This window comes from Mobula birostris, chromosome 1, assembly GCF_030028105.1.
Source record: "Mobula birostris isolate sMobBir1 chromosome 1, sMobBir1.hap1, whole genome shotgun sequence".
NCBI lineage: Eukaryota > Metazoa > Chordata > Chondrichthyes > Myliobatiformes > Myliobatidae > Mobula > Mobula birostris.
Window position 1 is genome coordinate 178694260 of NC_092370.1, and position 16867 is coordinate 178711126.

The 16867-nt window shown below is 39.8% G+C and overlaps 1 protein-coding gene across 2 annotated transcripts in view; it reads left to right on the plus strand.

The window, feature by feature from the left end:
• fmn1 (formin 1) overlaps window positions 1-16867 on the plus strand; it is a 411005-nt gene that overhangs the window by 312751 nt on the left and 81387 nt on the right. For both annotated transcript variants that reach the window (XM_072266825.1, XM_072266835.1), the window contains one exon: window positions 16447-16498. In XM_072266825.1, coding sequence (XP_072122926.1) covers window positions 16447-16498 — 52 coding nt within the window. The remainder of the gene's footprint in view (window positions 1-16446; window positions 16499-16867) is intronic.

The window sequence follows — 16867 nt, forward strand, 5'->3', positions numbered from 1 at the left end:
TTTAAAATATGCACACTTCAAACTATCCATCCCATTGTTTCTATAACTTTGCTCCTGCGTGTTATTACTGGCCCTGACATCACCCACCTGAGCAGCACCTGCGAACCTCCCTGCCAGGATTTTGATTCCCCTCCAGCTAAGGTGCAAACTGTCCCCCTTGTACACATCACCTCTGCCCTAGAAAAGGTTCCAATTAACCAAGAACCTGAAACACTGCCCTCAGCACCAATTCCTAAGCTACTCATTCATCTGTACATCTATTCCTGCCCTGACTAGCAAGCGTCACTGGGAGAAACCCAGAAATTTCTACCTTAGAGGTCCTGTTCTTCAGCCCCTTTTCCTAACTCCCTATACTCATTGCGCAGGACGTTTTCCCCTCTTTACTTATACCATTGGTACCAATGTGCACCACAACCTCTGGTTGCTCACCCTCCATCTTGAGAATCTTCTGCAGCCTCTTGGAGACATCCTGGACCCTAGCAACTGGGAGCAACACACCATCCTAGTGTCTCTTTCACAGGCACAGAATCTCCTGTCCATCCCCTAACTATTGATTCTTCTATCACATACGTTATGCTAGTGTTGTTATTGTTGCATATTTCTAGGCAAGTACTTCATATTGGCTTAGTATTTGCAGTTTTCGTTTAAATTGGTAGTACAAGCCCATTGTCTAGTGGAACCAGCAAGGTGAAATAGCGCAACATCTTAACCTCAACACCAATGTCTTGCACAGTTACTGTGAGAGTGTGTGTGCGTGTGTGTGTTTGCGCACGCGTGTATATGCTGTGAGAGAGAATAAGTCCTACCCATTAAAAAAAGAATAAAGAAAGAATCTTTGACAGCTAATTAATCATTGTCTCTGAGCTTAGCTGTAATTTTCAGAGTTGGTGATGGAGATTTATAATAACATAGTGCTTCCACTTTGAACTTCAGGTTATCCTCAAAAATAGTGTACTTCAAGCTTTACTATGCCTTTGAAATCGGGCATTTTGATTCCCTGAACTGCATAGTTCCACATATGTTGAATAAGCATGCTGAATTTTGGGTTTGCACTAACTAAGGTAATTTCCACTCACTAACTGAATTTACCAGTGGATTTGATTCACAACAAAAGCCAGACATCTGAATTCCATCTGCAAATTTGTGTGGGATTTTAAAAAATTACCGTGTTGATCAAGGCAAGATCTCATAGATTAGTGTCATGGAAACTCATGACTAAAGAACCATGAAGTAAACAGCTGACAAATAAAAGCAAATACCCAAAATAAAGATTCGTGTTGAAAAGGAAATAAATGCAATTTATGTATATTTTAAGCTAAAACAAGCTTTAATTGTTATCGTCTCTGATCTCTTGTTACTGCATTATTGTGTAATACTCTGACACTTGTTGATGCAAATTATTATTACTAGTCGTTGCCAAGAAATAATCTGAAAATGCAATGCCAGCACAGTGCTCAGAATGATCTCTCTGCTTCAGCACTTTAAAACTAACCAAGCAAGATTCTAAATTTATTCCTGTTTGCAGTTTGGATCAGTAAGCAAAAATAAACAATGCTTGATTGACTGCTTCATTTCTTTTTAAATTTTACCTGTGTTTATGCCTGTGGTTTCCCAATGCCAAACTCCCATGATTAGTGGTAAGATTAAAATGGGAAGTATTTAGGTACCATGCAGAGTGGAAGCAGGAAAGGGAAATGGTCACAATCCTGCAGGTACAAATTCAAATTAAACAATTATGTTAGGCTATTTCTGTTACCACTTTTACCTGATAAGGTATAATTTCACTTAGTTATTTGCGCATCCATTTAGAAGAGGAGTGGTGCTGAAAAAGTTTTGTAAAACTGCACAGGATAGGACACATAAGAAGAATGTAAATACATTTATTTATTGATCTGTAACAATATGAACACAATTGAAAGTTTCAGCCAAGGTAAAATGATAGATAATGGAGAGTAATACTGCAGACAATGTTGACAACCAAGTTTTTCTGTCTTTTTCAGAACTAGCTTGGTATTCGAGTAATCAATAAATAACTATTAACTAATATTCTTTCTGATAGAGATGAATAAGCAATTGGCTGATCAGAAAGCCCTGAGATGCCAGCTTCCTCATCAATGAGTTTTAAATGTAGATAGTGTACCTCCATTATTATTTTCGTTATGCCTTTATTACTCATAATGATCAAATACTGTAATGTATTTCAGAAATGTTTAACCTTGATTTAATTTATTTAGATGAATTAGTAAAAATTGAGGTATCATCTTAAATAGGACTATCCACAGAAGCACTTAACTACATAAACCAATGTTACACATACTTTTATCAGTGATTTTGTATGGATTATTAAAGAGTGGGGCGGTCTGTTATCCCACCCAAAAGTTTTTAAAAAAATCAGGAGATAGGGCATTCACCACAGGCTTTATTGTATAATTCCAAACTCCATTCTCACACTCCTTTGGAGATAGAAATAGCATAAGCACTTCAGATCAATGACACTTCAATAGAAATTTCAGCAGACTTTAGGATGATATGGTAGCATAATTATTAATTTATTGGACTAGAAGTCTGGATGAAACTGAGACATGAAATAAGATCCAACCAGGACCATTAAGTTATAAGAGTTCAATCAAATAAATAAATTCTGAAATTAAAAATTCTGTCAGCACTCCATCGAATTTCTTTTCCGCACCTCTCAGGATCACGGTTGTAGCTTCTGTTTGAAACTTAACTGGCCTTGGGCACAAATATGGGAGTTGTTTTAAAACCACAAGAAATAACTTTTCACATTTTTTTTACCATTGTAAGCAACTCGAAAGAGCAGGTTGATTTCATGCCTTTTGTATAACAATCACATCCATTGACTTGTTTCCATTTGGTCTTTGATCATTCTGAATTCTTAAATTTGACTTATTGTACTGACAAGTTGTATGCTGCTCTCACTTTCCATAAGATCTTTTAAATTTCTTCCTTTTCATACTTGTTCTCTATTTTTCTTTCACTCACTGCCTGCAAGCTTCCTTATATCACTGATGACTTTTCCCATTGTCATAATCCTTGGTATGCATTCAACTAAATAAACTCTGAGTGTACCTGAAGTCTTAGTGATCTTCTCACAGGTGCAAGTGAGTCAAACACAACTGTTACCAATGCTTCACCCAAGTCAAATATCCAATCAAATGTACAGGATGCTTCTCGACAACGTGAGCTGCCTGCATTACAAGGGCACAGTAGTGTCCTTGTAGGCCATAGTAGAGCACTGCCCTGACCTCCCAGAGAAGGAAGGAAAAGTTGATGTTGTTTGTTTGCTTCCTGAGGAAACACTAAGCTCTTGTAGAAGATAACTGAACCTCCTTGAATTTTTGTCTATTGCTAATAAATCCTTTTACAGGTCTTAGAAGGCCTATCTTAGCACTTGACTATTATGAGTTCATATACGAGCTATAGAAGTCAATGAGCGGAGCATCCCATGAGGACATGGGTTGGAAACTTCCCAAAGATAATATGCTTTTCCATCGATTGGCAAAAGTTTCACTGAAGACTGACCCCAGTCCCAACACTTTCTGATGAAATGAATAGACGGTGAAGAAAGCTCAGCTCATTTCCGTTTTCACTCTGAGGAGTCATTTAAAGCTCATTGAGGCTGCTGTGCAGAAGTATGCAATCAAAGAAAAAGTGTAGCCTGTTTGCAACTCATGAGTTTTAATTCCATGCAACTTAGCCATACAGATACAAATTGAATATAATATTCAAAATCTTTTTGCTCCTTGTACGCTTTTCACAAATCATTTAACTAATATATTTTGAAAGGATGTTGCTGTCCAGTAAGGCTGCTTTAGCAATGTAGCTGTCATTTGGTTTCCAACTTGGCGAGGTTTTGTTTGTAATGTGTGGCTCCTGCCTGGCTGGAATTATGAACTGTCATGTCTACTATGGAGCTTGATGCATTCCTGCCTGTACCCAGCTCACTCCCACATTAAAGAATCAGATGATTTTAATGTAAGAACTGGAGAATTCTTGTTCTCTAAAGTTGAGGCAGTGCCACAAAAAAATTGAAGGTCCAACAGACCCTCTTAGCAGGTTTGCACTCTAGAGCCAGTTCTCCAAAGACAAGACAAAATGAGGCGCCGCTATTCTGTGCAAATAAAATGGACTCCTAAGCTCAATAGATGCAGCAGGGATGCTTCAAAATCTACTGGTCAGATTGGAAGGAATAAATGCTTTCACTTCTTTTCCCAGTACTGTTCTGAAATCATTTTTTTAAGTAAAGAGCCATCATTGTCTTGATACAGCTAAGACTTCCACGGCTACTTTACAAGCATATCTTGCCCATTATTAGGCCTTTGGGGGGAAAAAGGCAGGTGATAGTGCCTAAAAATTTAAACAGAAATATGCTGGAAACATTCAGCATGTCATTTGCTCAGCTGTTGGGAGAAATACAGAATCCAAATTTCAGGTAAATGACCCAAAGTTAGTTCTAATGGAATATTAATAGCATATTAATATACTTTGTTTTGTTCTGGATTTGTAGCAACTGAATGTTGTTCCTCAGTGGACTAAAAGCTGAATTAGTTCCTTTGTTATATGTGAACTTCTTGTTTTGGGACGTGGTACTTTATGTATCACTGATCTTGTAATAATTTGCTTTACGCTTTAATGAGATTCTGAGAACACACCTACAAGAACAGTAGCTGGTGTTCCAGCTGTATATTCAAGGAGGATGGAGAGGAGCTGCTGAACAACTTTGAATGTGCAGGGGGTACAAACACTCCATCAGAGTATACAAGCTAAGGATCACCTTTCTTAAACTGATTGAGGAGCAGAGCAAGAAAGTCATGCTTTTTCAATAAGACCTCTTCTCTTATGTGAAGGTTACACTGAGGTGACCTTACATTCTCCAGTCTCCTTCCAGCTGCCACTAAGGAAGTCAAATAATCTTCCAACCCAGAAGCAGGCATAGTAAGTTCCAACACTAATGTGAAATTGATTTGACAATTTGTCATAGAATTATACAGCAGCAAAAATGGATCTTTTGTCCCATCTCATGAATGTCCACTGTGACGCCTATCAATGTGAATCCCACTTGCCTACATTAGGCCTATAATCCTCTGACCTTTCCCATCTAAGTATTTGTGCAAGTATGATTTGAACAATGTAATTGTATCTGCCTCTACCACTTCCTCTGGCAAGTTGTTCCAAATAACTATCACCATCTGTGGGAAAAACTACCCAGAAGGTCTCCCTTAAATATCATCTATCTGACCATAAACTTGTGGCCTCTAGTTCTAGATTCCCCTTTCTGGGATGAAGACTCTGACTATTTATCATATTAGTGAATGAGGCAGCATCTGTAGAGGGAAATGGACAGAAAGGCTAGAAAATCTGCAGATGCTGGAGATCTAAGCAACACACACAAAATTCTGGAGGAACTCAACAGGCCAGGCAGTTTCTGTGGAAAAGAGAAAACAGTCAACATTTTGGTCCAAGATCCTTCATCAGGACTGCAAAAAAAGATGAGAAGTTAGAGCAAGAAAGTGGGAGGAGGGGAGGAAGAAGTACAATGTGGTAAGTGATAGGTGAAACTGGGAGAGGGGGAGGAGTGAAGTAAAGAGCTGGGAAGTTGATAGCAGAAAGAGATAAAGGGCTGGAGAAGGGGGAATCCGATAGGAGAGTTTAGAAGACCATGGAAGAAAGGGAAGGGGGAGGAGAACTAGAGGGAGGTGATGGGCAGGTAAGGCGATAAGGTAAGAAAGGGAAACAGGAATGGTGAAGGTGGGAGTGAAATTACTGTAAGTTCGAGAAGACGTGTGTTAATACTATCGTGAAAAGTACATATGGACATAGGAAATGGGCAGTCAACCTTATCTAGATTAGATTTCAGCATCTGCAGTCTCTTATAAACCCCACCTTTGGTTCTCAGAATTTTATAAGCCTATATAAGGTCTCCCATCAGTATCCTACATTCCAGTATGAATAAACCCTGCCTATCTAATTTATCCTTAAAATTACCTCCTTCCCAGGTGAATTTTTTCTGTACTCTATTGCTACTAGATCCTTCCTGAAGTATGGTATCCATACACCGCCCTTTAGCTTGGGCATTGTCACCATAGTCATAGTCATACATTATTAATCCCGGGGGAAATTGGTTTTCGTTACAGTTGCTCCATAAATAAAAAATAGTAATAGAACCATAAATAGTTAAATAGTAATATGTAAATTATGCCAGTAAATTATGGAATAAGTCCAGGACCAGCCTATCGGCTCAGGATGTCTGACCCTCCAAGGGAGGAGTTGTAAAGTTTGACGGCCACAGGCAGGAATGACTTCCTATGACGCTCAGTGCTACATCTCGGTGGAATGATTCTCTGGCTGAATGTACTCCTGTGCCCACCCAGTACGTTATGTAGTGGATGGGAGACATTGACCAAGATGGCATGCAACTTAGACAACATCCTCTTTTCAGACTCCACCATCAGAGAGTCCAGTTCCATCCCCACAACATCACTGGCCTTACGAATGAGTTTGTTGATCCTGTTAGTGTCTGCCACCCTCAGCCTGCTGCCCCAGCACACAACAGCAAACATGATAGCACTGGCCACCACAGACTCGTAGAACATCCTCAGCATCGTCCGGCAGATGTTAAAGGACCTCAGTCTCCTCAGGAAATAGAGACGGCTCTGGCCCTTCTTGTAGACAGCCTCAATGTTCTTTGACCAGTCCAGTTTATTGTCAATTCGTATCCCCAGGTATTTGTAATCCTCCACCATGTCCACACTGACCCCCTGGATGGAAACAGGGGTCACCAGTACCTTAGCTCTCCTCATGTCTACCACCAGCTCCTTAGTCTTTTTCACATTAAGCTGCAGATAATTCTGCTCACACCATGTGACAAAGTTTCCTACCGTAGCCCTGTACTCAGCCTCATCTCCCTTGCTGATGCATCCAACTATGGCAGAGTCATCCGAAAACTTCTGAAGATGACAAGACTCTGTGCAGTAGTTGAAGTCCGAGGTGTAAATGGTGAAGAGAAAGGGAGACAAGACAGTCCCCTGTGGAGCCCCAGTGCTGCTGATCACTCTGTTGGACACACAGTGTTGCAAGCACATGTACTGTGGTCTGCCAGTCAGGTAATCAAGAATCCATGATACCAGGGAAGCATCCACCTGCATCGCTGTCAGCTTCTCCCCCAGCAGAGCAGGGTGGATGGTGTTGAATGCACTGGAGAAGTCAAAAAACATGACCCTCACAGTGCTCGCTGGCTTGTCCAGGTGGGCGTAGACACGGTTCAGCAGGAAAACGATGGCATCCTCAACTCCTAGTCGGGGCTGGTAGGAAAGCTGGAGGGGATCTAAGTGTGGCCTGACCATAGGCTGGAGCAGCTCCAGAACAAGTCTCTCCAGGGTCTTCATGATGTGGGAGGTCAATGCCACCGGTCTGTAGTCATTGAGGCCGCTGGGGCGCGACGTCTTCGGCACAGGGATGAGGCAGGACGACTTTCACAATACAGGAACCCTCCAGAGCCTCAGGCTCAGGTTGAATACATGGCGAAGTACTCCACATAGCTGAGGGGCAGAGGCTTTGAGCACCCTGGTAGTGACATCATCCGGTCCTGCTGCCTTGCTTGGGTTGAGACGTTTCAGCTGTCTTCTCACCTGTTCAGCTCTGAAGCCCACCATGGTGGTTTCGTGTGGGGAAGTGGTATAGTCATGAGAGCAAGGTTGGGGAACTGTGAGGAGGGGTAGGATGGGAGAGTAGAATATGTGTTGGTTGGGGGCCGACAACAGATGGCTCATGTGTGGGATGGGCAGGGGCCACACTGTCAAATCTGTTAAAGGACAGGTTAAGTTCATTGGCCCTGTCCACACTGCCTTCCGCTCCTCTGTTGCTAGTTTGCCAGAACCCAGCGATGGTCCTCATCCCCCTTCAGACCTCTCTCATGTTATTCTGCTGGAGTTTCCACTCAAGCTTCCTCCTGTACCTGTCTTTAGCCTCCCTGATCCTGGCTTTCAGGTCCCTCTGTATTGCCCTCAGCTCCTCCCTATTTCCCTCTCTAAACGCCCTCTTTTTAGCGTTCAGGATGTCCTTAATGTCCTTTGTCACCCATGGCTTGTTATTTGAATAATAAAGGACAGTTCTTGTCGGAACATTGCAGTCCACACAGAAGTTGATGTAATCAGTGATGCACTCTGTGAGCTGATCAATATCCTCTCCATGTGGCTCACAGAGTGCCTGCCTGTCTGTCACCTCAAAACAACCCTGGAGCGCTTCATAAGCCTCCTCCTACCATTTTCTCACTCTCTTCGAGGTTGCAGGTTTACTCTTCACCAGAGGCACGTAGCAGGGTTTTAGATGCACCAGGTTGTGATCTGACCTTCCCAGTGGGGGGAGGGGAGAGGAGCTGTATGCATCCTTAACGTTAGTGTACATCAAATCCAGAGTCCTCTCACCTCTGGTTGTACAGCTCATATACTGCGTGGTTGGGCAGTGTTCTAGCCATGGTAACCTGGTTTAAGTCACCCGAGATGGTAATGAGGGCACTCGGGTGCTGTGTTTGTAGTCTGGCTATGACGGTGTAAATGATGTTACACGCCGACGTCGGGTTGGCAGAGGGAGGGATGTACACAACAACCATAATTGCATGCGAGATTTCCCTTGGCAAATAATATGGCCGGAGTCCAACAGCAAAAAGTTCAATATCCGGGCTACAGACCCGTTCCTTGATCGTAATATGCCCAGGATTGCACCATCTGTTATTTACCAGAACCGCCAGCCCCCCTCCTTTACGCTTACCGCTCTCAGTGCAATTCTGGTCAGCTCAAATGGTCTGGAAGCCCTCTATGGAAACACTTTGATCAGGTATGTCCTCATGCAGCCACGTCTCAGTAAAGCACATGACACTGCTCTCCCGAAATGTTCTCTGACTCCTGACAAGCGCAGTCAGTTCGTCCATTTTATTCCCCAGCGATCTCACATTTCCCATGATAAGAAAGGGGAGACGCGCTTATAACTTCTCTTCTCCAAAAGCCTCTGTTGTCTTGACCTGGTCCTCTTCCCTCACCACCACAATATCTGACTGAGAGAAGAGAATGTTATACACTAAAATGTACCTAATGTGAAATAATAGAGTCATTGTCACAACTTTCTGAGTGAAACTAGGAGGGTGGAGAAAGGCCATCAGTTGTAACTTCACTTAGAGTAAAAATCTAGAAGTGCTAATACTTAAACAATTCAAATTGTCGGAATTAGTATCAGTTATGGAACAAAAGTTATTCTCATGTTAGTTCCTCTCTGTTAAATTAACAGGAGCTGGAAGCCATTTATTTTAAAAATAAAGAGAGAAACTTTATGCAACCAAAATGATAACAATACCAATGTCATATGTGTTTATATATCTTTCAGATTAAAAACCTGCAGTTTAAGACAGAAAAGTCTCCTATTAATTTTGCACACTAAAAATCCCAATAAATAATAATCTCCAGTGTACTAGACATAACAAATCCTTCTTATGCTGGCAACAAAAAGTTGTAGCAAATCAACCACTATTCATTTAAGTTCTACTCAAACTAAATATACTGAGATGTTTTTAATAGATTTGAACTTTTTATGGGAAGTATTGCTTAAATTAATAGTTTCTGTGATTCTTGTTTTTTTTTTAATTCAGTCTGTTTCTTACTGGGTTATCTGGGTTATACCAACTTTATTTGTTTATCTATTGTTTGGAATCTATTCATCAGTGCCAAGAACAAAATTCATTACATAATTGTCCTTGTACTAGATTTTCCTCTGGTAATTTAATGCACCATTTTTCTAGTTACTCCTGTATGTGTAATTCATGGGCAGCTCTTCTATCTCAAATTATTGAGTTTTCATTTTGAAAGGGACAAAAACAACAGATAGCATTAGTGCTTATGTATGTGAATATCATGAATCATCAGTAAAAATCAATTAAGACTGCTTGAACTTTCTTCCAGCTCAGCTAATTTTGTTTATTTTCCGTTTGCACTTGCTACTGCTGGAATAATTGTTAATAATGTAGCAGTAGTATTATTCATATGCAGATGACTTTATTGTCACAGTATTAACACTGAGGTGTTAAATGTAACTCTTGATATGAGAGTAGGTGCAATAGTTAATCAATTGGGAAAGATCTTAGCCTTACATTTGAACTTCAAAATTGTTTTTATGCTAAATATTCTACCTCCTAACCATGACTATTTTGCTAAATTTTGATGTATAATATTATCTGTACTTGCAATTCCTCTTACAATTCCAACCATCCATTCTGAAATGCAACAATGTTTTAAGCAAACATCTTTAAAAATAAAAGCGGATCATAATACTTGTGAAATAATGTATTCATATTTATAGATCAATCTGTGACAAGGGAAGCTTGTCAATAAATAATTCTGCCAACTTCTCTCTCAACCATACCTAACCCTACTCCTCCAAAACTTGATAGTACTTCAAAAATAAAGAATTTGCAACTTTGAAAGGTTTGATATTCTGCTGATCATTATTACTTACTGTATCATGTATCACATTAATAATACTTGTATAGCTGATGTCCTGTTATCTGAATTTGTTTATTATAAAGAATACTATTAGAAAACATAATGGCAAAATACAGCTCTTTGAGCTACCTTGTGTTCTTAAAGGTCTGGGTACTTAAATTTGGCGCCAGTCTTCTTTCAGTGTGGAAGATTGCATTTGACATGGAATTTAGTTTCACAGATTGTCTTTCCAACACATTTGTCTTATGCAGAATTAAAGATGACAGTAGAAATTTAAATGTATACCTAGAACCATTCATGATTCTTCTACATCTTGTGGTTATTTCTTTCTGAATCAGAATCAGATTTATTATCACTGCCTTATCTGATGTGTAGTTTATTTTTGGCAACAGTACAGTTCAAGGACATAAAATTACAATACAAAATAAATAAATAGTGCAAAAGCTTGAATAATGAAGTAGTGTTCATAGAAGCATGGACCACTGATGATAGAGGGGAAGAAGCTTTTCCTAAATTGTTGAATGCAGGTCTTCTGATTCTTGTACCTCCTTCCTGATGGTGGTAATGAGAAAGTGGCAGGTCCTGGATGATGAAGGTCTTTGGATGGATGTGGCATTCTTGAATACTTAATCCCATTAAAATCCTATTGAATTAGAACTGCTGGTGTAATTGCATCAGTATGTTGGGTCCAGGATAGATCCTTGGAGATGTTGATGCCCAGGAACTTGCAGCTGCTCACCCTTTTCATTGCTGACCCCTCAGTGAGGACTGGTGGCTTGTTCTTTTAACTTTCCTTTCCTGAAGTCCACATACACTCCTTTGGTCTAGCTGACTTTGAATGCAAGGTTGCTATTGTGACACCACTCAAGCAACTGATCTCTCTCACTCCTATAAGCCTCCTCTTTGCCACCTGAAATTTTACCAACAACACAGGTGTCATCTGCAAATTTGTAGTGTCTGAGCAGTGCTTAGCCACATGGTCATGAGTGTGGAGAGAATTGAGTAGTGACTATGCATTAATTAAATAATGAGTGGAGCATGGTTCAAAGAGTAATGCCAACCTCCAACAAAAAATACAGCAAAAGTCATATATTCATCTATATTTATTTAAAAAATTTTATCACATAAAATTCGAACAAGAGAAAATCTGCAGAAGCTGGAAATCCAAACAACGCTCACAAAACGCTGGAAGAACTCAGCAGGCCAGGCAATATCTATGGAAAAGAGTACAGTCAATGTTTCAGGACCGCCTTCTCAGCTGTTGACTCTTTTCCATTGATGCTGCCTGACCTGCTGAGTTCCTCCAGCATTTTGTGTGTGTTGCTTTGGATTTCCAGCATCTGCAGACTTTCTCTTGTTTGTGACCAATGACTCATTTGATTTTTCATTTGTCAAGTCAGTCACCCTTATATTTTCTAACTGCATAATCACACTTATGTATTCCATGCAATTACTGACTCGCCCAGTGCATCTATCACCTCTGCAGCAGCTGGTAGATCAAACCTTCAAGATCCAGGAAGTTAAGGCAGTGATTCAGCAAGCAGTCATGAATATAAAGAATATATGGCAGAGAAGCAGCAGGATTTATGGTTTCAAAGGAATGAACAGAATTCTTAAAATACAAGCCATATCATATTGAAATGCAAGGCAACACACACACACACAATGCTGGAGGAACTCAGCAAGCCAGGCAGTATCTATGGAAAAAATGCAGTTGATGTTTTGGGCTGAGACCTTTCAGCAGGACTCTTGTTTCTATTGAAATACAACCAGGAATTTGTTAATTTTAGTTCTGTCAAGTTTACTGCAATTTTCTCAATGCAGAGAACTTCAGAGGTACCTTATATCTCAATGTTGCTTTAATTATTGAGCTTTTGTGTTTTCGTGTATTTACCAGACATACTATAAGTCTCTGTAAGCCTATTTGTCATCCTAACATGATTATTTGTATTTTCCAGAATTGATAGTGGTACTATTTAACTAACGTTAACATGCTCACTGGACATTGATCCTTTGGTTAATTCATATGGAGATTCAATTAAAATTAGACCAAGTTAAAATTTGATGATCTAGTCCAATTAACATTTATCTGTCCAAATATTTCCTTGAAAGTATGTCTTTATTTGAAAGGTATTTTCTTTGAAAGAACGCCTTGTTGTTTTGTAAAGGTCACATTAATTTGGTGTAATTATTGTTGATGTCAGGTGGATAAGAAGGTGTAATAAAGGAATTTAGTATAAAGATAACCACAATATATTTTATACATCACAGATATCACAGCAAAAGTTCTCCGTGTCTAAGCTACAAAAGAATTGTGTTTTAAAAATGATAATGATTTCTGCATTTTTCACTCTACCGGTCATTGATCCTCAAAGCCACTCATATAGTCATTCATCCCTTTAACTTGTATAGTTATTGTTTAAACAAACCAGGCTGAATACGTCCTTGAGCACCATCCTTATTACAACAGCAGGTTATCACTTCAACCAGCTTTTTAATGAATCATACATCAAGGTATGGTGTACACATGACCATGAATGTTAACACTATTATAGATAGCAATACACATTAGCCCCTTCTCAAGCTTGAGGCATACACAGATAAAGGTACCAATTAATGCACTGAGATCAAGATGGAAAGGAGAGTTCATCAAGATACTAAAAATTAATGAAAATAATGAATGAATTTTACATTGTGAAGAGAAACATTCATCAAGGAAGATGAGCATAAATGTCTGTATCTAATAAAGTGGCCATTGAGTGTATTTTCATAATCTTCTACTGTGATAGCCTATCCACTCAAGGTTTGATGTGTTGTGCATTCAGAGATCCTCTTCTGCACTCCACTCTTTTAGTAAGGGGTTACTTCAGTTACTGGCAGCTTGAACCAGTCTGGCCGTTCTCCTCTGACCTCTATCATTAGCAAGGTATCTTCACCCACAGAACTGCCATTCGCTGGTTGATTTTTTTTTGTCTTTTGCACCATCCTCTGTAAACTCTAGGGACTGTTGTGTGTCAAAATCCTGGAAGATCAGGAGTTTCAGAGAAAAAAAACACCCCATCTGGTGCTAACAATCGTTCCACAGTCAAAGTCACTGAGATCACATTTCTTCCTCATTCTGGTCGGAACAACTACTGAACCTCTTGACCAGATCTGCATGCTTTTATGCAGATTAGATATTTGCATTAACAAGCAGGTGTACCTAATAAAGTGGCCACTAGGTGCAAAAATTCCTTTGCTACTGATCATCACAGTTCTGAATCAGGTAGAAAGATGAACAATCTGAATGAAGTCAATGGCAATCAAGTGAATTCATTCACTGAGAAGTAGTAGAAAAATCTCAGCAGTAGATAATGGATGTTCTTTATAACACTTCAGCATTTTATTGGTAAAGAAGGATTTGGGTGAAAGGGAAAAACGCAATACAGGAAAGACAAAAATTATTTTTGGTTGAAGAGCTAAAATTTGGAATGATTGCTTGCAGGAGCTTCAGATGGAAGAAGATATAAGCTATTGAAAGAATAAAAAATAATTTGCAAATAAATAATTATTCCAGAGCTTCCAATATCCTATACTCTAGATGTTCAAGGCCTATTTTATGTGCCATAGAATGCAACCTTAGATCATTGGCAGTTGATGTGACTATGCAAACCAGCATCTTAGTGACTCAGCTGGTAGAGCAGCTGCTTCATATTTCCAGCAGCCTGGATTCAATGCTGACCTCAATGATATCTCTGTGAAGTTTCTAGATTCTTCCTGTCACCATGTACGTTTCCTCCCCATGTCTCAAGGATGTGCAGTTTGGCAAATTAATTAGCTACTGTAAATTGCCTCAAACGTGAAGATGAGTACTGAAAGCAGGAAGAATAAAATGGGATTGATGATCAGTGTGGTCTCAGCAGGCGGAAAGGCTTGTTTCCATGCTGTATCGCTTTGGCTGCTCAATTGCAGACTTCAGGTCTAAATCTACTTTGGGCCAGATGTCCCAAGATCACTGCTAGAAGAACTATGATAAACTAGAAATTTAGGTAGAGACTTTATACTTTGCTAAGTACTTCCCAGGAATTTCTGGCCTTAATTTCTAACATCCTGATGGAAGTAGACCGACGTAAATTAGGAATTTTCACCATATTTAGGATGTTATTGGAGGTTAAGTACTAGTTTTATAATTGTACAAAATAGTTGATTCCCATTCTGATATGTCTATCCACGGCCTCCTCTACTGTCAAGGTGCAGCCACACTCAGGTTGGAGGAACAACACCTTATATTCCGTCTGGGTAGCCTCCAACCTGATGGCATGAACATTGTCTTCTCTAACTTCCGTTAATGCCCCACCTCCCCTTCGTACCCCATCCATTATTTATTTATCTTTTATTGTTATATATTTTTTCCTCTCTCTCCTTTTTCTCCCTCTGTCCCTCTCACTATAACTCCTTGCCTATCCTCTGGGCTTCCCCACCCCTCTGCTTTCTCCCTAGGCCTCCCGTCCGTCCCATGATTCTCTCATGTCCCTTTTGCCAATCAACTGTCCAGCTCTTGGCTCCATCCCTCCCCCTCCTGTCTTCTCCTATGATTTCAGATCTTCCCCTCCCCCTCCCACTTTCAAATCTCTTACTATTTCTTCTTTCAGTTAGTCCTGACGAAGGGTCTCGGCCCAAAACGTCGATTGTACCTCTTCCTATAGATGCTGCCTGGCCTGCTGTGTCCACCAGCAATTTTCATGTGCGTTGTTTGATGAAGTGTGTTGCATTTTGCCCTTGTGTCTCTGGACACAGTAGTACTACAGTGCTGATGCTTGGCTGAGCACAATAATGTGTTAAGTATTGATTATTATAAAATAGCCTCTTTTGTTCAAGAATTTTCTGAAATCTTAATGTTGGATCAGTGGAAAACTTTAATAAGTTGATTTTCATTAAAACTTCTCTATACGATGTCAACTCCTTATCCACACAATACTACATAATCTTTCGTTCATAGGCAGTCAATCAGGATCCAGTTTGTGGCTTCTGATGTGACTAATGAAACAGCATCTTCCAAGGGCAAGAAAGTGAGTAGTTTGTGAAGTAGCCCACTTCTTCTGCTGCTTGCCAGAGCCTCTATGTGCTCCCTCTCTGCCACCTCAAGGTTCTCCGTACCAAACCAAATGCAGAGGAGCTAGGGGCTAGAGATTCCCTAGAGTTTACGGTAGTGTTTTTGAGCATAGAATTTTTCCCACTGTCTAGCTTGTAATTTATTTGAATGACAGTGCTCTGGAAATAGTGTGTTTGTTTCAGGACTCTGACAATGGGAATACAAATGACATGTCCTACCGCTGTAAGCAGGGCCTCTATACTGGGGATTCTGGCCTAGGAGAGGGCATTTATGTTGGTTTGCTTATCCCTCCAGTGAATTTGCAGATAGCACTGGTGATATTTTTGCTATGCCTTGAGATGTTTGCTGTAAGTATTCAATTTGCAGATGTATATAAAAGGCAGAAATCAGGTACAATTCATGAAATGGAAGAAATTGCTTGTGAATGGTTGGAAGTGAGTTTTCTGAATATTATGTTCAGTTGGCAGATAAACTGTAAGAACAAAAAAAGTAGAAGTCTTTTTCTCCCAATTACTGCTCACAAAATCGACCACTATTCTGAAAGCATACATGAAATTGTATTGTTGAATTTGAACCCATCTTACTGCTCAATGGCCGGCTGGTGGCCGTCCCCCCGAGTGTGCTTTCCATCCGTGCCAGGTTGAGCATCGAGCCAGGAACGTTCATATTGTGACCGGGTTAATCCAAAAGGAGACCAATCCTGTCACCACGCGCCAGAGGAAAATGGCTGACTGCCTGGTGCGACACGCTAAAAGAAAAAACTGTGATTTGTTTCTGTTTTGGCTAAAGAATGCATTGTGAGTTTGTCAACTTTACAGTAAATTAATATTTTTATTTTACTTCCAGCAAAAAATGAACATAAGGCGGAAGAAACACATCTTGAAGAGTCACAGAAAAGGTACTTGACTTGCATTGTTGCCTACTTCGTTTTACATAAATCTGTTTTTTTTAACATCAGGCACCTTATCATCTAATATTTCAGAAGAAAAAAATAATTTTATTAAATTTTCCTGACAATTTTTGTTTATAATACACTTTTCAAGTGAGTTAGCAGGAGAAACTGATATAAAGCAGTCCAAACATTTCTGCATTGTTATTTATGCCCTTCTTTTTGATTTATATCTTATATGCAATAAAAATAATCTTGAAGTTTTCTCACATACATTCAGGCATAACCTTGACTAGAATTAACTGAGATGCACATGCGTGCCAACACACATTCATACATACATTACAGTAATAAATCAATAAAAAATTGAGAAACAGG